Below are 24,875 nucleotides of genomic sequence, written 5' to 3' on the forward strand. Positions count from 1 at the left end.
GATCCACAGGTTATATCTTTATCCCATGTGAGCCACCTGGTGCGCCCGCGTTCCAAGTAACTCTTTCAAAGCTACGGCTTCTTGTAACCGAAAAATACTTGCAATCGATGAACAACTTCACTGACTTCACCTTGCCCTTTCATCCTCGCCTAACTGCTGAATGTCCTCAAATGCTATCCGTAATTAGCTCTTATTACTTCACATTTACATCTTGCTTTTCAATTAAATCTCAGTTGTTTATACAATAAAAGATCACTTATCCAAAAATAACATTCAAATATAACTTTTATCAGTATGAACTCTTAACAACCTAATTATGATATCCGAGATATTGGCATTTCAAGCCTATATAAAAGTCATTTCAAGTCCCATAACTAATTAATCATCTCTTACTTCATGCGATCCTTTAACCCTTCCAATCATCAAGATCTCAAAACTAATCTATTTCCCAACTAACACTGAAACAAATCTTATAAAGTTGGTTTTAACAACTTGGTGTAAACTTATTCATTTTCATCACCTCTCTTTCTGGCAGAACGTTGTTACTTGTAGGAAACAACGTATGCTTTGGTGACTACAGGTTGGAACAAATGTAACTGGTTCTAGCCGAAAAGAACACAATTATCTTCTCTTCCACGAGACTATGCAAGCCAATAGCGGATCCAGACCTTGAGCTAAGGGAAGGGGGAGGAGGGGGTGGGTCGTTTTTGCTCGTGTGCGTTCAACTGCCGGCTTTTCTTCCCTGGCGTTTACTTTTTTACCCTTGCCCGTCCCCTAGATCTGCCACTGCAAACATTTTTTCGGCTCATCGGGTACAGAATTAAGGTAGTATAATGTCTACCACAACAGTAATTTGAGGACTCTCCAAAAAGAATTAAGAACACAGGTTAAATAATACATCAGTTACTAAGAGAGCAGTCATTATTAAACGCCTTGGCAAGACACAAGTGGTTTTCAGAATTAAGAACACAGTTTAAATAATACATCAGTTACTAAGAGAGCAGTCATTAATAAACGTCTTGGCAAGACACAAGTGGTTTTCAGAATTAAGAACACAGGTTAAATAATACATCAGTTACTAAGAGAGCAGTCATTATTAAACGCCTTGGCAAGACACAAGTGGTTTTCAGAGGGGGTGGTGTGGGAAACAGTCGTGCCAACAAAGTATAAGGAGGGGGGGCGGCTTTGTAAAATTACCTACCAATCAATTGGCAATGGGGGAGAGGGGTCATAGCAAAATCAGAGTCCTTGGGACGAGGGAAAATCAGATTTTTTTATCGTGAAATTCCGAAATCTTCCAACATCCCTCACCCGGCGATAAATAATGACCTAGCTCTGCTAAAGATGACAAGTTTACATCTACTTAACTCCCACTAGAACTAAAAGCGGGGATTTGACTTGTATTGGGATCCATGCCCTGCTCCATAGTGTGATGGTACCTGAAGGTGAGCCTGCGGTAACTTCTGACCTTGCTTACGAAAACTTGTTGGAACCGGTTGGAATGCCGATTGTGCGCCCGCTGTACCGCGGCCACGATGCAAAGTACCCAGCTTCCCGTATGGCATATTGTCAAAAGCACGTTGACGCTGAAGGTTTGTATGGTACCGTGCAGAGGAGGGGTGGGGATATCCTAAAGGTACAGCACCCCTCCCCTGAGGCCACCAGTTCTCCCTTGGTGGAAAAGGGTCACTGTAGTGCTGCGGAGGAAGAGGAGGCCGATGGTGGGAAGGCCTCAGAGTGTCTTCCGTTAATGATGCTGTCTTAGCCCACAGCGGGGGAGGGGAGGAATCTCGAGAAGACCACGGATTCTGATGAAATTAAAAATTATAAAAATGATCAGGTATTAAAATTCACTGTTAACTTGATAAAAAAATGAAAAAGAGAAGTTAACCAAATAACAAAACACCTATTGCCCGTGATGAAACAAAAAAAGCGACTGATACCGAGGTGATCCGCTTGTGGGACGGGTCAATTTTACCACACTCACTTCCCAGCGGGATTTTGACGAGAATCAAAACCCAAGTGCAGAGACAACAATTAGGAGAGTGCCTCGTTCAAAATATTTGGGCAGTTACCATCGCATAATGAATTTTACGTTTTTAAGTCTCTTGTCAACTAATGAAAAGGAACATTAAGTAAGAAGGTGAGAGGGAAAAGGAAGGAAGGAAAAACAAACAAACAAATAAACAAACAGAAGATGACGCACATTAACCTTTTGCGCCAAGTCTTCCACACTCCAGGGCTTTCCGATATTTGGTATAAAGGAGACACTCTCTGTCGGCATTGCCTCACAGCTATAAATCAAACACAAAAAAATACACTTATCCTGACAAGGATGTACCTTAAGATCATCAAAAGTACTAATGGATCACACATACAACAGCGCGCGTTGATATGTTTAGAAACGTACAAACGCCTCCAAAACTGAATCCTACCCACGAGGTCACGACCCACTCGTAAAATATTTGATAAAAAATTAAGTTTCGAAGATAAATCTAACGATGTCACATCGAAAATTTAAAAAGAATGTAGAAAAATAAAAGGGAAATCCAACGGAACGAGCCAATACAGGGAAGAACCTTTCCAAGTGTTGCTAGAACGCCTCAAATAGATGTGCTCAACCCAGATATCTTTGCTCGCGTCCAAATTTATAACGCGTGTGCCAGTCCGGGCACTTCTTTTCTTACACTGTTACCAGTAACTCTGCGCAAAAGGCAAGAGCTTCCTGTATTCCTCACGAGTTTTTAGATAACAAGAGTGTCTTAAAGCGCTACGTTTTACACTCTGATACAAACAAATTACATTGGTTTTTAACCAATCAGAACCTGCAGGGTACTCAGTATGCCACATATTCAATTCATGCTTTGCTACATAAAGTACCTTCCTCCCCGAGCAGCAGCTAGCAGGTCTGGTCCAGTAATCCCAAGTCCAAGAGAGAACACAGTCTTTCCTCTTCCTGATCCATCAGCGGTAAGGGATTCCTGGGACTGATTCCAATTGCTAGCAGAAGCCTACAAAATCACCAAATAAGATCGAAACAAAGAATTTAACATCCATTTTCTCCAATGACCAGGCATAGTATAACAGTCAACAAAATTAATCTATCTGTTTCAGTAGTTTTGGGTTGTAAAATATGATTCGCACATATAACTACATAAAATCTACTGACTATAATATGGTCGCTCCCCCTTCCCTTGGGCATGGCTTGAAAAAATACCCCTACAAACTTTGTGGGAAGATTAAATCTTTGGTAATGTCAAGGAAGGAAAAGTTTCAAAGGGAGAGAAGTATTATTCAGAGGGTGAACTGAAGATAAGGCTTTTTTCCTTAATTTAGCTTAAAATGCCTTTGCAATGAGTTCTAGAGAACATTCGTTTGAAACTAGAACGCTACAATTGTCATGACACACTCATCAAGCAAATGATTAAGGAAATCTTAAATTGACCCTTACACTGGGAATGTTGGCCCATACTGGGTTGCCATGGATACTACTTCCATAACTGGACCACTTTAAACCAAGGTCCATCAGTCCTGGACCTGAATTACTGGGCAGCAAACTCTCATTCAGACTCTTAGCATCTTCATTAGCCTCATCATTTTTCTCATTTCCTGGGAAATCAGACAGAGACCAGCAGCTATGGTAGAGTGTGTCCTGCGATCCGTGTATGTCTTTCTTGTGAAGCAATGAGCCCTCTAGAATGGTGTCTGAAGGATCTGATGGAGGGCTAGCATTCTCCCACACACTCCTATTCAAGAACAAAAGAATTAATTCAAGATATTCATTTTAATTTTCTTCTCACTTTAATTAAATGTAATTCCACAACCTTATCATACTTTCCATAGAGTAAAGCAACTAAGGGGTATTGCCATTTTCCTGAAAGGGTATGTTTTAGTTCACTCCAGGTTTCCCTTCTCCCCCCCCCCCCCCCCACCCCACCCCCACCACACCCAGCAATTGATCAGGCTGCCCTAAAAACAATTCACTGGTATTTGCTTACTTTTGTTTGGTGAAGAGACTTTTTCTGAAAGTAAACTATCTAGCCCACATGCAAGAGTGCAACCCACAAATTTTCATATGAGTCCAGCATTAGGTTCCTATATCTTTCAAACTGTCATCCCAAATTTTCATATGGAGTCCACCATAAGGTTTCCACATCTTTCAAATTGTCATCAAGACTTCTGACGACCCTTTGTATTGCATGTGCACTTAAGATCTAATGTAGGTTTGTCCACTAAACATACTTTTAGTTTCCCATTTCAGAAAGGCAGAAATCACAAATCATGGCAAATAAAAAGATATTCCTACCTAAGGCTCTCGCTGATGGTCACTGTTTTGTCATCAGGACACTCTTCAGAGCTCACAGTCACCAAAACTGGGCTGGGTGTCTTGCTTTGCTTTAAGTGTTGGTCAAGTGTGACTCTCAATGTGGGTGTGTCAGCTGTGGAGACAACGTCTGCATTCTTAATGCTCAAATCACTACCATCTTGCTTTGCTTGTGATGGTGAAACTGGGTGGGGAGTGTCGGTCTTCTTTTCAGCATCATGACAAGTCTTAATTTCACTTTTGGACTTTGCATTATCTGATGGTAATTCCAGGACTGGATTGTAGACACCATCTCCTCCATTGTCCTTCGCCAGCAGTTTTTGCTGAGGTTGGCTTTCATTGTCTGAATTAGCTGATTTGACAAACAAAACTGGGCATGTTTCAGTTGATGGTGAGGTCTGTGTTTCCGTGGTGACCATAGTTCCCTTGGAAGAGTTCATCCCCTCACACAAATCAAGCACTGGGGTTTTTATCCTTTCCTTCGTTTCTGACTGACTCTTGTTGCATGATTCCTTGTATTCAGTTTCTTCACTTGGACATGCAGCTGCAGAACTGGGAACAGTAATGTTGCTCAAAGGTACACTGTAAATACTTCCCAGGCCACTGTCAATTGGGGTCATGTGGCTTTCTGCCATGCTTGCATTGGCATCATCATCTGATATTAGTCGATGTTTGATTGGTGCACCAGAGAGGAAGTTAATCACATCTGTGAGTTCTTCTTGTGAAGCCAGAGACAATTCACTCTGACAGTCTAAAAATAACGTTTTGGCCATAAATATGAAATGTTGTCAAACTCCATCAATTGAAAAAATTACATGCAACAATTAATAGCTTTGGGAATGGAGTATAATATTGTCAAGCACATATAGTTAAGAATAAAAGGATTGGTCTGCATATTGAGTTTCACATCTCTCACCTTCGTGATTAAGCTGTTGATTTGGGCATGTTATTCATCTTTGATTATGGAATTTTTGAAACAGAATCCAAATTTTTTTCTGTTGGCAAGTGGAATTTGCTTTCCCTCCAGGACTACTTTAAGCCTTTCCCCCAATAAACATGCATTTTCTCTCCTCACTACACTTTTACAGAGTTTTCAGACTGATTTTTTGTTGTTACTGATAAAGTTGTATTTATTTTGTTACTGATAAAGTTGTATTTATTTTGTCCAATGTCCAAGACTAAAACAAGAATAAGTACAAAGAGCAGTTAGATGCATGGGAACATCTACAGATTTTCTTTCAAGAAGATGCACAATAACAAAAAGTAGAAAAAGACCCTGAAGTCTTTTTTGCAAACTGTCAAGCAAGGCTTTTTAGCAACTCAATCCTCCACTATTTTGCACCTTCTCACAACTTACGATTCATTGCTCATGAATTCTACTTACATGGCACCGTACTTTTAAAGGTTGGCAGAGGAAACTGTGGAACAGACTTTGACCAATCACTTGGTGACAAAGGATCATCAGCCTTATTTGGCTCTTCAACAATCTTTCCTGAGGTGGAACTGCTACTTTCAGGAGCCATAGATTGTTCCTTAGCCCTCCTTGCCCAGCGACGTGGGCGTGGTGGGGGAAGAGGGGCTGGGTCATCAATGTCTGTGTCATGTTCCTCTCCTGTGTCAGTGCTGGATGCAACAGACGTTCGGTAACCTGAAATCAAGGGCGATATACAATCAAATTAAATTATGTTGTGAGTAAAGATAAAAAACTGCATGTACAAACCTAACTTTTAACTTAACGATACTTATGAGATGACCCTAAGCAATCTGGCATTTTAATTGTTTTGTTCCAAAATGGTTAATAAACTTTGTTTACTGTTTAATTTCAGTGGTATAAAAACTCTAAACAAAAACTAAAATTCCACTTTTAAATCGCAATTCATTTAGCTATGACCAAATACATTTCATATCACAACAATACACAGAGCTAATATTCATCCACGAACAAAGATATTTTTTAATGAAAAAACCAAATAACCTCATTCCAAATATTATTCACTTGTCTAATAAAGAAGATCACAAAAGCAAATGAATTTGTTTACTAGCCTCTGCTAACTATAAATTATTTTTTTCTTGAACGTATCATCAAAATCAACATTCCAAATCCCATAAATTAGGAAAAAGTGGACAAGAAACACCACCCAGTGGAATGTCCATTGCTAAATTTCCTATTTTTTTATTTCCTATTTTCCTATTTCCTATTTTCCTATTTCCTATTTGCTATTTTCCTATTTCCTATTTCCTATTTCCTACTTCCTACTTCCTATTTGCTATTTGCTATTTGCTATTTGCTATTTGCTATTTGCTATTTGCTATTTGCTATTTGCTATTTTCCTATTTTTCCTATTTTCTATTTTCCTACTTAATAATATTGTTTTATTTATGCACAGTATACCTGACAACTCCTGCTTGGCCCCAGACAGAACATTTTGATTACTTGCATCTACCACAGCATTCAGACTATTGACTGCTTTGGATGTCACAGACTTCCGAGAAAATATCTTGGATGTGGCTTTAGTAAAGGTCTTTCTGAAGCTCTTGTGCTTATGATTTGGTGATATATCAAGTTTGGTCAACAAGGGTGGAGACTTGGAAAGGTTACGACGCTTTATGTGAATTGCAGGCAAAGGCCTTTCTCTGTAAACAACAACAATGACATCAATCCAGGAGAGAGAAATTCACTTTTTGTTTCTCTTCTTGGAAACACCACAAGAGTACTGATATTTAATAAACATCTTGTTGAGGAGATTATTATAAATGACAAACAAAACAAAAACAAAGCAAATCAAAACAAATACTGAATTGAACAATTTAAAAAAAAAACAACACACAACAAGTAAAACCAAACAACAAAAACAAGAGACCTTACAGAGGTAGACTTGCAAGAAAACATTTCGGTAAAAGAGTAACTTAAAGAAACAAAAAATGTGCCTTTCCAAGTACTGACTACAAACAAATCACAGTGGAGTTTCAACCTTCATAGAGTGATGTAGAGATGATGCATATTTAAATTCTCCCTATCTTTCATCATGACCCTTACAATACTTTGATGTCTACTACCTAAAATTAATTGTAACTCACTTGTCCTCCAGATAATCCATCAAACTAAACTTAGATGTGTAAACAGCATCGACTGTTCCCAGAGGACAGGGGAAGTCCAATTCCTTAGACAGGCAAGCAAAGGTGGAGGAATCTTCTGTGATTATCCTAAAATAATGAAATATTGCAAAACCATTTCATTGTTTAGAACTCTCAAGATCTTGTGACAAATTCTCCTTCCTGCTGCTATAGATTCAATAGCGACAAAATTATTTGATAAAAAAAAAATGTTGTTATACAAAGTCTAGTAAAAATATCATTTTTCCTTTCCTTGGCCAGTTGTATAGTGGACAGATAATGCTATCCAAAGGATAAAACGCTATCCAGCAAATAAGTGATAGCAAACCGTACTGCACTATCCACCGGATCGAGATTTGTCCAGATCATGTTTAGCAGTTAAAAAAAATGAATATAGTGAATATTGTGTTTCAAATCAAATATCTACATACCATGTGGTAGAGACCTCTACATGAATGGATGTTCCTTTTACATACACTTGGGCCAGCCGAGTGTTTTTCTCTTTGCTTGGTTTAGCTGTTACCTTAAATTGTTAAGATAAAAGAAGAATGCCAAGCAGTTAGATAACTGTACAGAGGTTGTCTTTGTGGCATCTTTTCAAATACATTCTGAATGCCTAAAACAGAGCCAAAAAAAAAAAAAAAAAAGAATTTAACCTACAGCAACTGTACATGGTTTTACTAATTCTCATACCATTATTTAAATGGTTAAAATCTATTGGCTAAGTCAGGTCACTTAATATAAGGCTTCATAACTAACACTTTTGGCCTAATTTTTTTTTGACTTTGTGTTTTGGTTATTGGCAAACATACATTTCTCTATGTTCTTCCTTTTGGAATACAGAGTTTGTAACTTAACCAGTCAAGAAGTGTCAACAAAACAACAACAGTTGCAGAGACTCCAGAATGTTTTCTTACCAAATGCGCTCTCCCAAACAGAAGCTGTACAGCTGTTTTGGCAGCAGAACTGCATGCTGGAGAATAGGCTTCATACAGCACCATCAGCACAAACATATCCAAGGTGTCACGATTAAGGGGAATGTCATTCTGCTTTGCCACAGAACTAACCAGGTCTCTGATACAGTGCTGTTTCGGTTGAAATAGAACCTCACTAAGTGACACAAAAGGTTATGTGGTATAAAGAAAATGGCTGCTTGTAATAACTGTCTGGTTACACATCTACACATCATCAATTTATTACAAGTTAGTTACCAGCTTAGATTTGTAGTTGTCATTGGCTTTACTTGGAGAGAAACAAACTTCTGTCAACACATGGCCTGAGAGAAAGAAGAAGACGACAAATTAATTTTCCCTGCAATCCCTATGATCACTCCTTTTAAAATAACATGTTTCTTACCCATAGAAATTGGCTCAGAAAGGCCACAACCTATTTAGCAGAATAATTTAGAAGTTAAGAATAGATTAATTTAATGGTATTATGCACTTTTTGCAGGATGAGAACAGATGATCTTGATGATGAAGAAAATGATGAAAAGTTAACATGAATTGCTTTTGCTTAACCCTTTAACTCCTATGATCTGATTGTTCATTCTCCCCACTGCCTCCTCCATATTTCCTTGTCAATTAGTTATAAAGAATTTGCTGTTAGATCAGGATAACAACTAATTCATATTTGATCTTGGATTTACAATACAGAATTGAAATGCTGTCAATCCCATGCCTCATCTAATAAAAATTCTTAATGAACATGATCAAACTTAAGAAAGACAAGCAAAAACCAACGATAAAAACTGACGTTTCGGTGTCATCATATTATACTTAAGTATTTGTATAATTAGCTCCTAACATATTTATGCTAATTCAGTGTTACACCTTGCCACAAACTTTATAATTTTTACTTCTCCTTGACAATGGCACCATGATGACACCAAAACGTCCGTTTTTATCGTTGGTTTTTGCTTGTCTTTGCATTTCCAAATCTTTATTGATAACAAACTTAAGAAAACATGTATATTAATCTCTATCTCTCACCAATTTTTAGTTGGAATTTTAGAATTTGCTTCAGAATCTGTTGCTCCATTTCTTGAGCAGTAACAGCTTCTGTGACACCACCAGCAGCCATAGCTTCCACCTCACTACAGCAACCCTGTTAAAAATCATGACCAGTATTTCTAATTCTTTAAATGTCCCGCAGCTTCTGATTTCTGAGTTTACAGTGTCTTGGAGCTAAATAACTCTTCTCTTGGTTACTTAGACCCAAAAGAATCAGACTCAATTCTGATCAGTTCATTTGTTTTCATGTTGTGGAGCATTTCATCACAATCCAGATATGATGTTTACAAAACTGAACAATGCACTAACATTTGTTTACTGGAAACTCTGTCTTGCCAAGATAATATTCAAACAATAATCATCTCCCTCCTACCGTGATAAAACACTAGTTTCTGAATCAGAAATATTGAGCATGTTTTTGTGGCCAAAATTTGGCACTTTAGACAGCCAGATCTGCTGGTATATTCTATTACATTTGATGATGTTACATACCTTTAGAGCCAGCTCTATTCCTCTGGGATTCCTGTGGAAGCCAGCAGGTATGTCTGCTTCTGGTGTAGGAGCTTGATCAAACACCTTTTTGTAATTCTACAAACAAGACCCACAAACAAAATTAATAGACTCCTTTTTCCCCCAATTTGCTGGAAAGGCACCGCATAGAAAACGAGCTTTTACAGTATAAGAATCAAAATTCAAATATGATGTGTGGTCACAGCTCTGTAAATACTGACGTTTGCCCATACTAAGGAAAGAGGGTTCATAGTTCTGTCTCAAGAAGCGTCATAATTTAACATTTATTTTGACTAAAAATGTTTTTTATACCTTTTTTTACCTAAAAAAAAAATGATATACAACATTAAATTACCAAGTACAGATGTGACTTATTTCATTTTCTTCCTATATATTAAGGTTAATCTGCACTTCTATCTTTAACTAAAGCCAAATCTGTGAATACCCTAATTTTTTCTTATAAAGAGCAAACACATTCTCTGTATGGTAAAAAGCACAGTGCAGAGTTTTTACCTTGAGCAAATTGTTGACTTTCAGAATTAGTTCTTTCCTCTCTGGATCAGCCAGTTCTCCTTGAGCACCCAATGTTAAGAATTGCAACTGTTCCCGACTCAACATCTCTCCTTGACGCAAAGCTTGGTTTGACTGCAAGGAAAAGCTTTATTTTGTACCAGCTGCAATAATAATAAGTATTGCCTACAGGTACATTTTATAGATTCAATTTTAACTTATTGCCAACACAAAAAAGGGAAAATACATTTAGCTTGCACTGAGAATTTTTGATGCGGTATTAACTTGGTAAACGTTAAGTCTGCACTTGAGCAAAGTGACCCATCACACTGATCTGTATCCCAGCTTCACTGACATAATACATGATAATTTATGACAAGGAAAGTTGCTACTCCCCAAACATCTAATCTCCATGAAATGATATAGCATTTCACCCGGATACCTTGTCCGTTTGCTGGTAGTCACAACCAAACTCTTGGTGAAGAGAGAGGAGCTGTTAGAGTAAAGTAACATATATGCATGCCCCTCAAGAAAACATAGAAATTATCAAACCCCTTTCCCCTTTTCTTTATCTCCTCCTCTCCTCCCCTCTTCTCCTCCTCTCCTCCCCTCCCCTCTCCTCCCCTCCTCTCCTGTCCTCCTCCCCTCCTCTCCTCCTCTCCTCCTCCCCTCATCTCCTCCTCTCCTCCTCCCCTCCTCTCCTCCCCTCCTCTCCTCTCCTCCTCTCCTCCCCTCCTCTCCTCCTCCCCTCCTCTCCTCCTCCCCTTCTCTCCTCCTCTCTTCCCCTTTCCTGGTGACTTGAACCTAACCCTCTTAATCAGGAGTCCACCATACAAACTCTTGAGGCATGGCTCCCCCCCCCCCCCTTCATGTATTGCATGTATTGATTTAAGACTTACTGGAATTTGATGAGATACATTGTAACAGTTGTGAGTATGAGTCAGAATGCTAATTAAATGGATAGAGTGATAAGGGACATTTACTAAGTGCTTTCCTGGAGGGACAAGATGTACAGGTTAACAACATGAGTCACACTAGTGCAATGATGATAACAACTACAAAAATTACAACAAAAGCCAAGGTAGTGGTGGTAATGGTCAACGACACACTCTCTGTGATAGCAATCATTGTTTTCACAATTATCATTATTATTGTTAGTTATCTTCTAGACACATATCAAGTACAAATGAATAAAGGCTGAAAGTTTCTAAAGAAACTGTGGTGCTGCGTCGGTGGGGGTAACAAGGTAATTTGGTTGTATCAACTAGGTTGAAATTGTAAATTGGCCACCATAATGAATAAAAAAGCTGACGTTTTGAGTGTCAGCCCTTCATCACAGTCTGACAAAGGGCTAACACTCAAAATGTCAGCTTTTTTATTCGTTACGGTGGCCAATTTACAATTTCAACTTAACTGATACAACCAAAATACATATCAAGTACAGTGAACCAATAAGAAAAATAAATTCTGAAAGCTACAGATTTCAGAAACACCTTCAATATTGTGTTCTTTTTCATCCTCAGTTTACATTTATTTAATCAATAAAAAAGGTTGACTTTTCAAACATACTTGGGCAAGTGACAGCCATGTTGCTGTGGCATCTTTGAGAGCCAGGGTGACTTCTCTGTCCCGCAGATAGTCACCAATCTCATGGAACCCCCCCAACGATGTCGTCAGATCAGCTGATGATGACAAGAACTGAGACTGCACTTGAAGGAGTGAAAGGAAACAAGATCCTAACATCTAGAAAAGAGGAATAAAATCAGAGTTGACATAACTGTAGTATGGAAAAGAGTAAATTCTGCTCTGACTTCTTACTGGCGTCACACAAGGTAGAGTGATAAAGGACTCAAATGCAAATGCAAATGGTTACCTGTGGAATCTGGTGACTAGTAGCCTAGACCGCAATGTTATTAACCTGCAGTGTACGTTCGGCACATGTGCAGAGACAGTTAAAAAACATGTGCTCAAGTGCATGAGAGAACTGCCATGTCGAAACTTGTACTCGCTATGTACTCGTTGTGTTGTTTTACTAAGCGTGGCCGCCCCGTTTTATTCTGTCACTGTTAGAAGTTTCTGATTAAGTATCTGTTGATTAAAGTCAATTAATTCAGCCTTGTGGTTTACACATTACCCTTGATTTATTTGATGTTTTCAGCAAGAAATATATATATGATGTCATTGTTGAAAGAGCCTGAAATGCAGTTCTACGTGTACAACACAACTTTCCAAAGTAGTGAAAATCAAACTTTTAATGTGATAATTATAAACCTTTGAAAAACAAACCAAAAAAAAAAAAACTTCTGTAATGTTGCTAGGATGTAAACAGGAACACAATTTTAAAAATTAAGGCATTTGTGTAAAACTCTTCAAAAGAACAGTAACTGCATCAAAAAGCAGACTGCAATTTACTCCAAATTTAAACGACTGGTTGGCTCACCAATCCTGAAATTAAGAAGATAAAAGCATTCAACCCTGTTGGCTTTTTAAGATTTTTCTCACTTCCCACAAGTTTGACTCCTTACTTTCAAGCCCTTTGCACATGGAATACAGATTTGCTCTATGGCTTTTAAAAGTTTTATGTTTATTCAGAATACTTGTTACTGGTGTACTGGAATTTTTTTAACAAGTATATTGATCTAAAAAGTAAGTCTCACTAGGAAAGGTCAGTCAAAATATTTATTTCTTTTTTATTGATATCCTGGGCTTTTTCACCAGTTCATTGTCATATAAAAGTCACCTTTCTTAGTTTCTGCAGTAGGAAATCATATAGGATATGGGATCAACCAGACATTTTCTGAGTTACCTCACTAGAGAGCCCCCAGAAAGGTAGAGGTTATTGATTTCCACGGTTTTCAGAAGAAGAATATTTTTGGGAGAGGGGAACCTATCAGAAAGGAAGCTTTTTTCAAACACTCACTGACAAGAGACAAAATGCTGGCCATTACATTTCTTCTAACTATTGCTTCTAACTATTGCCCATTATTGTATTCAGTATGATACTTTATGGAAACTATACAATATTGTAATGGACTGTTGTGTGACATAGTGCCCAAATATGGTAGCTCCATATTTGGGGCATGCCATGTGGTCGAGAGCAGAGCAGATTGTAAGTGTGTGTGGCTCGCCGATGATACTAAAATCTGAAAAATCAAGTGTTCTTCGCGTTCTGTGTTAGCAAACCCAGGTTACAGTAACAATATTAAAGACGAAAGCTGACAAAGGCTTTGGTGTTAAGGCACCCTTGACCAAGTGAACAATGATTTCAACTACCCCCCCCCCCCCCACCTGTTTATGGGAAGGGATTGGCTGGAAAGCATAATCCTGAGGGAACCCATTAAAAACATGATGCTCTAGACATGGTTAATTAGATAGGGGGTAGCTTATCAGAGCATTCACAGCAAATAAACCCAGGAATTTTAGACCACTTATTCTAATAATGACAGTCAGTGGTCTACCGCAAATTGACATGAGCAGAATCTGAGATATGACAATAAAATACATTCAAAATTGAAGCACACAATGTGTGCTTCAATTTTGAATGTATTTTAGAAGGTATGATAAACTCTGACTCTGTAAACAAAACTGAACTGTCTACTATCCATTAACACTGGAAACTTTTTAAATTTTATTATTTTTTCTAAATGAATGTATATACTGAAACAAGGACCCAGGAAATAGTGAGCTCATTCTGGCTTTCCCTTTCCTGTTTCTTTTATCTCTTCACAGCAGAATCAAATGCATCTATAGCTATCAGTCAACCGATGCCCTACTTGTCAATTTTTCGATAAACTCAAGACCTCAAGCAACTTTTAATAACTGTGCTTAAATGGAGTATGGACCACAGGGGTAAAAGCCTTCCTGTTTAAAAGGAAACAAATGTAAGTGAAGTACGATTTCATCGATTTACATACACAGAGTAAGTGTTTAATTAGTAGCCAGGTAGAAGCTTCTAGAACCACAGTTTACTGTAGAAGATTTTTTAGTTCTGCTTTGAAAAGAAAATAATGAAAATTTATGTACTTTTGCAGCTATCAATCACTGTCAAAAAAATTCTCCCCAGACAATGAACTCTGGTCATATGAGGTGGCAGGTTAGTGGAAACACCGGTTGCTTTTAAATAATCAACAAAAAAAGGTATTAACCTTGAATTTGCATTCAGAATTATGAAAATTACTTTCCACAAAGTGTGTTCTATGAATATTTATTTAGAGCAGAATAACAAAAATTACGTCTTGAAAAAACATTTTTCAAATTCAAGCATATTTATCAGATTTGAATGATAAAGCTTGTACACGAGAAGGGGCGAGTAAAATCACGGAATGCTAAAGAAGGGGAGTTGATCTTAAGTTTTTGATTTCACTCACACCCATTTAAATAAAAACAAACCAGGTGAAGAAAGAAAAATTCTCACCACGAAAGAAATTAACTAAAGTATTTGAATAAAGTTATGCATCTTGCTAGATGTATCAAATACGCTTGGAACTGTGAAAATGTGTTCAATTTAGCACGAAGGACATTTCAAAAGATCGAAAACTCTGATTTTTATTTCATTTGGTGGAGTAAACGTTTTTAAAACGTTCTGTTTCTAAATTGTCAAGGGCAAGAATTGATTTTCAAAGCGAAAAACGCCATTTAACAGCTGAAAATCCTCTTCAGCCCCAGGATCACGACAAAAATTTTGTTTTCGTTCTTTACAGCTGATCGACGACTACTCTTGTTTACATTTAACGAATTCCAAGAACATCTCTGCATTACCCTTGAAAATTTCTCCGGTGCACTAGTTCCCTAGTCCCTATGAGTTTTCAGTATATGATCTGTGATTTTCATATGATGCGCTTTCTGGCTGTGAATCCACAGTTGGAGCTATTTTGGGACCATGACAAAATAATTTCACGAGGGCATTTGTTGGTTTGGCCTTGTGACAAAAAAATCCATTAATCCACTCAAGCAAAGCAAGAAGATAGCTAGGTAAAGGTTAAACCTGTTCAAATTCATCCAGTTATAATAATGTCTAAAGAGTTTAATCCGTCCGACAGATATTTATAACTTCAACCAGTTCATTTGGACCGAAACAAACAATAAGAGTAAACTGAAGATGATTAAAGCAAGTCTTGGTGCGTATGAATCCCTCCGCATTGCAGATTCTTTCGGCGTGTCTGTAATCAATGAATCAACATATCATGCCAAATCGAAATAGAACATTCTAGTGTCAAAAACAACATACCTTCACTCGATTTTCCTCCACTTCTGAAAAGCTTCTGTACAATTTCTCCTCTTCATTCGTAAGTTCTTCGGTCGCAGCACGGAATCTTTGTCTGGTTGTTTTGAGTCGCTTTCCGTCACTGTTTACAAAGCTATCGTCTCGCTCTAACCACTCCAAGTTTTCTTGACACGATTCGTAATTCTGAACACTTCTCTTATGCGCTTCAATGGCTCGCCTTAGACCAGGCAAAGTAGCCGTGAACTCGCAAAGCGTTCCCAAAATGTGACTACTCGTGATATGAACACTCGACTTATGAGCGACATGATCGATTTCTTCTACGACTTGTTTCAGCTGTTGAGAAATCTCCAAAAGCGGCGTTTCTTTCAAAACCGTTGAAAATGCTTCCGCTAGTTGGGAACCAGCCCCACAGAAACCTTTTGTAGCGTCTAAATAACCAGTTATCAGTTTGTCTATCGCCCCGACATTCGTCTCAAGAGCTTCGACGTTGGCAAGCAGTCTCTGATGATACGTAACACTTGCGTCGCCCTTACTTTCCTTCCATTGATGATAAGATAAATAGCGTACGCTGTCCATATTTCAGACTAAAAACAGCTTGGCAAAAACAAAACATGAGTATATGACGACAAAGCAGAATCGGAAGCTCACAGTTTCATCCGATCGTAACATTGGCGTTCAACTGAATTCTTACTTCCGATAAACGTCTGAGCGATTACGAACACGCGAGGTTTCAGCGGAGTGATAGCGCCGCATGCGTACCGATTCTTTCTTCCAAAAGAAGTATGGAGGTATCTACAGAAGCCAAAGCGTGGTGTATCCAAGAATTGTTGAAAATAAGAGACGTGGACGACGATGTGACGGGATATATTTTGTCACTGAATACTGCTAGTGAATTAGAGTCATATCTGCGAAATTTTCTGGATCTGAAGAATCGCGAACATAAGCAAATTTTGGTGGAATTTTCCAATGTAGTGAGGACCGAAACTACCTCAGATGCAAGTGGTACTTTTTCGTACTCCCAAAAATGCTCAGGTGAACACGGTAACGGTTTAACTGATCCACCCATTTATCCGGGAATAGAAACAAAGAAGAAATCTCCAAAGTTTGTGTCACTGTATGGGGCAGAGGGACAAGCGCGCACTTCGGTTCTTCTTCCCGGAAGACACCCCTGCGAGTGCTTGGCTCAGAAACACGCTCTGGTCAATAACTGCACAGAATGTGGACGAATTATTTGTAAACAGGAAGGTTCGGGACCTTGCTTTTTCTGTGGAGCTTTGGTTTGCACTAAAGAAGAGCAAGAGATACTGGCGCGGAAATCAAAAAAGAGTCACAAACTCCATGAGAAACTACTGAAGCAGGGGATAGAGCATGACTCTGGTTCAAAATTAGGGGAAGGTCTACAAAAAGCAATTGCTCATAAGAACAGACTCATAGAGTATGACAAGAGTGGTGTCCGGCGTACAAAAGTGATTGATGATGAGTGTGATTACTTTGCTAGTGACACCAATAAGTGGCTGTCTAAAAAGGAGAGGGATGCTTTAAAGAAGAAGGAAGATGAACTGCGAGAAAAGCGTTATGGTTCACGCAGGAAGATGAAGGTTACACTGGACTTTGCAGGTCGAAAGGTTGTTGACGAGAGTGAACCTGAGGTTAATTTTGACCCTGATTCAGCTGTTCTTGCTCCAGGTTATTATAATGTGGATAAAAATCCCAAACCACAAAGAGTTGCCAATCTTAACTGCCCAAATATCTCTTCTTTAAAGTTTGTTTCTTCTGAGAAAGGAGGCGAGAAAGAGCGAAATTACAAGGATGTTGCAGAGAAAAAGCGAAGTAAAGAAGTTCTGCGTATCCAGGATAAGGAATTCCAAGAGATGAGTGATACAGGTGCTTGCCTAAGTATGCATCAGCCTTGGGCATCACTCCTTGTGTTGGGTATCAAGAGAGTAGAAGGGCGCTCCTGGTACAGTGCTCACCGTGGACGCCTATGGATTGCAGCAGCTGCTAAACAGCCAACTCAACAGGAAATCACAGCAGTAGAAGATGTGTACAAGACTCTGTATGGGAGTGAAAATGTTGTATTCCCTCAGCAATATCCTGTCTCATGTCTACTTGGATGCATAGACCTTGTGGAATGTCTTGCCCAGGAAGATTACAAGGAACAGTTCTCAGAAGGCGAGTCTGAATCTCCTTATGTGTTTATCTGTGAGAATCCTCAGCAGCTGGCTTTGAAATTTCCTGTAAAGGGACAGCATAAAATATGGAAACTTGATCCTGCAATCCATAAGGCAGCCAAGGGAGGTCTCAGGAAAGCAGCATGAAGAAATATCTGCCAAAGTCCTCATCATAATCTAGATGCAATTAATGTTTTGAACCTAGAACTGATAGGTTAATGGTGTATAATTGAGGATATTCCTAAAGAACACTTCTGTCAGTAACAGTAACAAATTGAAAACTGAAGGGGAAGTCATTATCAGAGTCAAGATATGACACTAGTGATGACATCCTAAAAAGTCACCTTGACTCCCATTATGATTTTCAATCAGGTTGTTAATTTAATGTCATTCACTGTTACCTACAGTGTACATAGTCCTTTCCAGGACTACTCTCACTCAGATGATTAGACTACACAACTGAAAGTAGTTTGTTTCAGAGTTTATGGTCATACCTACATCAGGTTTAGGGTCAACAAAAACTGATCAAAGTTACTGGTATCATATCAGACCAAAGACTACTATATTAACGATCAAACTTACGGGTTATTTATTTTTGCTTTGTCACTTGACTTGTTTTGTGTCTAATGGATGTCCAAGATGAAGTTAAGGGCATTTGAGTTTACCATATATTTCGATTAGTTTCCCCTTTTTCCTTCCTATTTGATCATTTGAATTTTTCTATTTGGGAACCTCAGCTTAAATTTTGATTACTCAATGGGTACCCTGCTGGTAATCTAAAAGCTATTGAAAGTATGGTGTCAGGGCTCGACACTAACTTTTCAACTTACTAGCCCAGTAGCTAGGGACATCTTAGATGTTAAGACAATTTCAGTTTAATTAGTCAAACTGGCTTGGGGAAATTGAAGACCACAAGCCAAAACTGAATTTCTACTAGTCTGTGGAAGATGGGCTACCGTTAGTGTTGAGCCCTGGGTGTTGAAGAGAAATAGAAGCCTTACAGTATCCAGTTGTTCAAAGGGAAGGTAGCTATACATGTACATGTAGCTGAAGATTAAAATGTTTCTTTATTTTGATTGAGTGGATTCATGTACATCAAATTAAAAAAATATATTTATTGAATCATTTGATACATTTGTTAGCACCTTGTTACCATTAGATACCAATTAAATCAATCAAAAATATTTCCTGTTTAAAGAATTATAATAATGAAAAGGATGTCTGAAGATTGTTTACTGGTAAATTACTGTATCTTTTTTAGCATGAAGAGGGTTACACATTTTCGAAAAGCATTGAACAAAGAAATGTTTGTCCCACAAGGGAAGCTCACAAGGGAAGCTCACAAAGGAAGCTCACAAGGGAAGCTCAGAGCTTGCAATTTCTAGGGAGGAAAGAGAAATTCCCACTTATTTGCCCCTTCCTCAAACTGCAAATTTGAAATTTGCTAAAATCTGGAAGACACGTGACCAGCCTAAACCAGGGTCTCTCCTCGCTTGCTCCAGGGGGCAGGAAGATGAGAGACCCTGGGAACAAAGTTGGGAGGAATCAGACTTCTTTTCTGACTCACATTTATTAAAAATGTTTGAAAAACCTTACTTTTTTCCACAATCAAGCCCAAAGATTACCACAGTGACCTTTATTATCCATAAATACTTGAGTCATGAGTACATATGCATGTACTTTTCTTAAAGGTGGATTTTCTATGTGTTGCATGGTTGCCCAAGAATGATGGATCAATGATATGTTCATCTACACATCTTAAAAAGAATAGCTTTGTAGGGAAAATATCTCAAAATTCTTTACTGGAGTGTCCCTACCCTTTGGAGAAGTGAAAAATTTTCAATACATATCCACTTGTCAATTAAGTTTGCCTTTGGTTAGGTTCTCTAACAGGAAGTTGTCCCAACCAAATAGGTCAGGATGTTTACAACCTTTTCTTAAGGCTTGAATTCGTGACACTCTGGCATTTAATTTGGCATACAATTTTTGAGGTCTACTGTGACTCGCAGATAATACATTAACAGACTTAACAAGTCTTTTAGGCCTTTGTTACCAATAATTATTGTATTGGATGGAATTTAGGGAGAATCTTGGAGAAGAACCACTAGCCGGTGCAAGTACTTCTGGCCCATGCCCCTCCCCTCCCACACCTAGAAATAGTATCCAAGTCTACAGTCTGCTTAAATATTTTCGCCAAGATAGAGGTTCAAGTCATTTAAGTCTTAAAGTTTACCAGTAAGTGCAAAAGAAAGAAAAAGAAGCTTGCGCATTAAAATTTGATGAAACACCCGGTGCCATGTAAAATTTTCGAAAAAAGTGGAGAGATTCACGGAAATCTGAGAAAAAGAAAAAAAAACAACCACTGGTAACACGTTTCCACTTATTACACCTTTATTACATATGAAAAGTCTGCCGACGAAGGCAATCACGAAGCGAGAAAAACACCCTATAGGTAGATCTACCATCTTGAAACAATACACGTATCTACATTTATGTCTACTCTCTTTCGAAGCCATTCTTTGCGATGCCACGCAATACCGACGCCCCTTGAGGGATAACGACGATGTGGACAATTAACTACGGATCGACATATTTTACGCTTGCCAAATTCAATTAACTGGAAGAATGGGCTTTGCGGGATTATAACAGTTACTAGAATGGGCGGATATGGTTAGCATTAAAAAGTTGCCGCTCTGAGTTACTTATTTGAATAAGTCTCAAATTACAAATATAGCACTTGATCCGAAAGGGCTGCCCTTCAAGGCCATACAGGTTTACAATTACAGCCTGTTCTTTTCACAGGACAGATCTCTTCGGCATTGCTTTTCTTTTCTCAGTTTAGATCTTGTGATGTTAATATAATACAAATTTTAAATTTGTTAGAAAGCTCATGTATATCAGCTGTGTGTATACAAACAGAGGTCATGAGTTTAACTACCAGGTTTCAACTTCCGTACAGGCCTCAATATTTTCAGGCTTTATTTTCACCACTGTAGAGTTCATTTACTGCAAAGATCGCTCACATATTGTTACTAATCCGCAGTTCTCATATGCGATTTTCATATATTCACAGTCATTTGTGTGTATACTGTTGAAAGTGAAAGTGAATGATTCGATACCTTAATAGCAGCATAGGCTGAATTGCTAAGGTCTACAGTGTTACTAAGGTTGACATCGGACGTCAGCATTATCAAGCGCCTCTGGCAGCCGCTTTAGTCGATGTAACGACCTCACCTTTTCCCCCCCACAAATCTCACCCCAGGGGAGGACATCCATCACACAGTAATTTCGTGTGTGGGAAATTAACGTCTCCTACCCCGAACCCTGCAGGAGACCGGACCTCCATTTATTCGTCCTTATCCGAGAAGACTAGAATATCTATCCATTTCATTGATGTTATAGAAAGGTAGCAAATTCTCCTCAGTTATTTTAGGACCATGAATATTAATCCGGCCGGGGCTCGAACCCTCGACCTCCCGCACAACACAATCCGGCGCTCTAACCAATTGAGCTAACCAGGAGGCGGTTGATTATGGCCGTTCACAACCAAACGTGCATGCAAGGCGGATTGGTATTGCGCAAGATCCATAATTGTGTGTTTCACAGACAGAGACAAAGTCGAAGACCTTAATAAATAAGGCACCAAAAAAAGAAGCCCGCTTGGTAAAGAAGGTAATCTCGTAAGGACAGCTTGAGGTCCGGTTAAAAACACAGAACTTGCTTTTTCCTAACAGCTCGCGGCGCAAGCTGTTTACAAACTTTTGTCACTATTCAAAATGATTTTGCGACATAATCAAATTGAAGAAGACACTACGCTCTATTATTCACAATTTCCCTATTGGTAGCAGATCAATTATTAAACATTTATTTTCCGCACGATTGAAGGTTTATCTGAAGAATCTCCTTATAATTCATTGTTAAAACTATTTGATTCCCAGCTTAGAGTTTTAATCGGTTGATATCCTCACTTCTAAAATCGACCCTAGGAAGTAATAAGAAAAAAAAAACAATTAGTTAAAATGGAAAAACTATCAAAAGCCATGAACCACGGGGAGCAGGGTTGGTGTAGTGGTGAGAGCGCTCGCCTTCCACCAATGTGTCCCGGGTTCGATTCCCGGACCCGAAGTCATATGTGGATTGAGTTTGTTGGTTCTCTACTCTGCTCCGAGAGGTTTTTCCCCGGGTACTCCGGTTTTCCCCTCTCCTCAAAAACCATCATTATTTGAATTTATTTAGTTTAAGTTTATTTGTTGCTCGGAGATATTAGCACTTGCATGCTACCTTGAAATTAGAGGATAAATAAAGTTGTTATTATTATTGTTATTATTATTATTAACCACTCCTTTTCCCGCTCTACCCCAGCATAACCTTCCCTCGCCGTACAGTGCACTGTACCTTGTCAATGATTCTCAATTTTCTGACATTGTAAAAACGAAAACTAGAAAATATGGTCGAAAGACCGCGGATGGCGAGGAAGTAAAGGGAGCACACAAGAAAAAATGGGAACCAAAAAAAAAAAAAGACGTGTATGTTCAAAGACCTTCTTATTTCTTTCATCTTAGATAGTCGTCCACAGCGCGAGCGACATTAAAACCGCAGTGGATTTCGAGAACGCATGGGCAAGGGAACGAAAGTGGTTTCTCTCTCACTCCACGCTTGTTCTCGCTTGTTCGCTTTGCGCCAAATGTCAATCACTTTCGCTTTGGAGCTCTCTCATAAGGAGAAGAAATGCGGAAATGGAGGATGGACTTGAATTAGTCAGTTAAAGCCACAATAACCAATGTATATTCTCGTGCACCAACAATTGATAACGATTAAGGCAACAAGATTGTAAGACTTCACCTTAATGACAACACTTGTCTGACTTCTGTGGGAGTAAGTCTCCACGTCATTGGTCCTGAGTTTGGACCCCAGTAATCCATTATCTCGCCCACCTATTAAAAGAGAAATTAATGATCGTAAGGGTAAAACTTGCGACAGAAAAAAAATCACTTCTTCATCGGCTGAATCATGTTTAAATAATTATCACAGCAATGCAAATGCCAGCAGATGAGTTTTTTTTTTTTTTTTATTTGGATTTATTACGAACCAACATAAAGACCAGCTCCCAGTTGTCTTGTTAGCTCAGTTGGTAGAGCACTGCACCGGTATAGCAGAGGTCATAGGTTCGAATCCCGTACAGGCCTGAATTTTTTTCAGGCCTTATTTTCACTACTGCTTAAGTAGTATTCATTCTGAGAAGATCGATCTCACACTAAGATTTTTTGATCATTGGTTGGATTGTTAATTTGCATTCTCAACTGAAAAAATCTTAACAATTTTCAGATATATTTCCGTGGCATTGAAAGCCTCGCAGCTCATTGAAGCAGTGACTAGTCGAAAAAGATTGCAAGTCTGGATGTTTCCACCTTCCAAGCTACATTTATGAGAGCTCACAACTTTTCTGTGCGTTTGGGCATGTTTAAGCGTATTCTATTGCCAAATGGTGGCTATTGTTTATGGACACATGATCACCTTCTCCAAATTGAGGACAGTGGCAATCTGTGTGAGTCTGGCAAACTTGTCTCGTATTGTCCACTGAGTGACAGCTGTCAGGTAACCAACCAATGAACGTAGTTCCTTATCGAACTGAAGGCCACCCAGCTTATTCGTAAAAATGAAACAAGAGATTAGATTAATTTCGCGAAAGTTTCAGTCGCTGACAGTTAGTTCAATATTTGTCTTTCAACTACAATTTATTCTTCATAATTCTTATTAATTTTGAGAAAAAACTACCTTCAAGCGCAAAATCGCACCACTGTTTCTTGTGCCATATAAATTCCTTTGACACTGGGAGACAAATCGCCCCGACAGGTCGCGGGAACAAAATGTTTAAGGAGAAAACAAAATTTTCCTAAGTCTAAAATCAGAAAAAAAGAAATTTACAGACTGAAAGCGTCGGATCAGATAACATTACAGTTGAACAATTCAATTGCCATCTATTTACTGGGCTTAGTCTCGTTGAGGTTTCGCTGTGTGGTGAGGATCGCGGGCTCACCTAAAACACCTTCAACTGGATATTGAGCCCTCCTATCGACTGCAAAACTTACTCTGTTAAAACTTGCTTTCATGACCGACGTTTCCAGTTGAGTTGTTATTTCAGTGGCTGCCATGCTTACTAAAGAGTCATAGTTGGAAGGTGTCAGTGGACCCTGCGTGCCAAAATAGTAAATTAGTTAACAAGTTTAACATAATCCAAGTGTTTTCCACGTGCGAGGTATGCAGTGGCCTGACTGTAAGCACGCTGGACTGTGAATCGAGACGTCCGCGTCTTAAGCGAGACTCTCACTAGGAGTATAACTGGGTACCAGGGAACAGCGAGGGATACCAGACAGGGGTGGGTATTACCCCCCACGGACTAACAGTCCTCCTAGGAGCTAAAGGATATCTCTGGTTGCTTCAAGCGATGGAGGCCTGGATAAATTCCAGCTGTATGGGCTCTCCGGCTTATAATCTTAATCTACCTTTTACCCTACTTTTAAGGAACACATCCAAAAAGTTTGCGATTTCATTGCCCAGTCAGAATAAGGATTCAACTTCAGCTTGACGTTTCGAGGTATTATAATCAAAACCACATTCTCAAAACCCGCCTGTGAATGGCAAACCTTTGGGTCACACAAGTTGAGAATGACAAATAACAAAGTAATTAAATGGGTCAATTTTAAGGTTTAAATGATTGTATTACCCATGATCACTCACTCTCCTTGCAGCCTTAATTCCTACTTAAACCCCCAGATAAGAAAGTTAACGAGGCCGCTCACAAAGCGGTACAATTATACCTTAAAAGATGTTAAGATTGAGTCTAAACTTGTGATGAAATTCTGAACAAATGGATCATTCACTTCATAGAAAGCAAATTCTTCCTGGAGGGATGAAAAATAAATAAATAATAATTACATACATTTATGCAGAAATACGTAACTGTCTTTTTTCATAACTTTGTTGTTCATGTGGCTGTTCTCAGAAGCTAG

At 38.7% G+C, this 24,875-nt stretch overlaps 3 protein-coding genes across 7 annotated transcripts in view; 1 reads left to right on the forward strand and 2 right to left on the reverse strand.

Annotated features, from left to right (window-relative positions):
• Positions 1–267: 267 nt before the first annotated feature.
• LOC111340045 (uncharacterized) lies at positions 268–16,270 on the reverse strand. 2 transcript variants are annotated; one of them, XM_022946832.2, is made up of 16 exons: positions 15,698–16,270; positions 12,040–12,213; positions 10,474–10,605; positions 9,943–10,038; positions 9,430–9,544; positions 8,650–8,714; positions 8,356–8,523; positions 7,870–7,961; positions 7,403–7,528; positions 6,717–6,958; positions 5,709–5,972; positions 4,307–5,075; positions 3,452–3,746; positions 2,881–3,011; positions 2,213–2,294; positions 268–1,808 (listed from the first exon to the last, which is right to left on the reverse strand). In XM_022946832.2, the coding sequence occupies exons 1-16, from the start codon at positions 16,268–16,270 to the stop codon at positions 1,380–1,382; spliced, it is 3,753 nt and encodes a 1,250-aa protein (XP_022802567.2). In that variant the 3' UTR covers positions 268–1,379. The 2 variants fall into 2 exon arrangements, with proteins under 2 accessions (XP_022802567.2, XP_022802559.2); XM_022946824.2 differs by having other exon boundaries at positions 2,207–2,294.
• A 117-nt stretch (positions 16,271–16,387) lies between these two features.
• LOC111339725 (activating signal cointegrator 1-like) lies at positions 16,388–18,995 on the forward strand. The gene has a single exon (XM_022946442.2). The coding sequence runs from the start codon at positions 16,477–16,479 to the stop codon at positions 18,010–18,012; it is 1,536 nt and encodes a 511-aa protein (XP_022802177.2). The 5' UTR covers positions 16,388–16,476; the 3' UTR covers positions 18,013–18,995.
• Positions 18,996–20,238: 1,243 nt separating this feature from the next.
• LOC111340187 (conserved oligomeric Golgi complex subunit 4) overlaps positions 20,239–24,875 on the reverse strand; it is a 34,662-nt gene continuing 30,025 nt past the window's right edge. For 3 of the 4 annotated variants that reach the window (XM_088752496.1, XM_088752498.1, XM_088752497.1), the window contains exons 26-30: positions 24,684–24,767; positions 23,955–24,056; positions 23,380–23,508; positions 22,708–22,799; positions 20,239–21,847 (exon numbers count right to left, since the gene is read on the reverse strand). In XM_088752496.1, the coding sequence (XP_088608622.1) occupies positions 21,805–21,847; positions 22,708–22,799; positions 23,380–23,508; positions 23,955–24,056; positions 24,684–24,767 (450 nt within the window). In that variant the 3' untranslated portion in view covers positions 20,239–21,804. Of the gene's footprint in view, positions 21,848–22,707; positions 22,800–23,344; positions 23,509–23,954; positions 24,057–24,683; positions 24,768–24,875 lie in introns of all 4 variants that reach the window. The other variant, XR_015998532.1, reaches the window with a different exon arrangement.

Source organism: Stylophora pistillata, chromosome 3 (genome assembly GCF_964205215.1).
Source record: "Stylophora pistillata chromosome 3, jaStyPist1.2, whole genome shotgun sequence".
NCBI classification, from domain to species: Eukaryota; Metazoa; Cnidaria; class Anthozoa; order Scleractinia; family Pocilloporidae; genus Stylophora; species Stylophora pistillata.

Excerpts from the sequence above, each read along its gene's own strand:
- LOC111340045 (XM_022946824.2), bottom strand. The coding sequence starts at position 16,270 with ATGGACAGCGTACGCTATTTATCTTATCATCAATGGAAGGAAAGTAAG. Across the intron at positions 5,973-6,716 it reads GGCCAAGCAGGAGTTGTCAG|GTTACCGAACGTCTGTTGCA; the intron begins GTATACTGTGCA and ends CCTTGATTTCAG. Across the intron at positions 3,012-3,451 it reads TATGGGCCAACATTCCCAGT|GCTTCTGCTAGCAATTGGAA; the intron begins GTAAGGGTCAAT and ends GTGATTTTGTAG.
- LOC111339725 (XM_022946442.2), top strand. The coding sequence starts at position 16,477 with ATGGAGGTATCTACAGAAGCCAAAGCGTGGTGTATCCAAGAATTGTTG.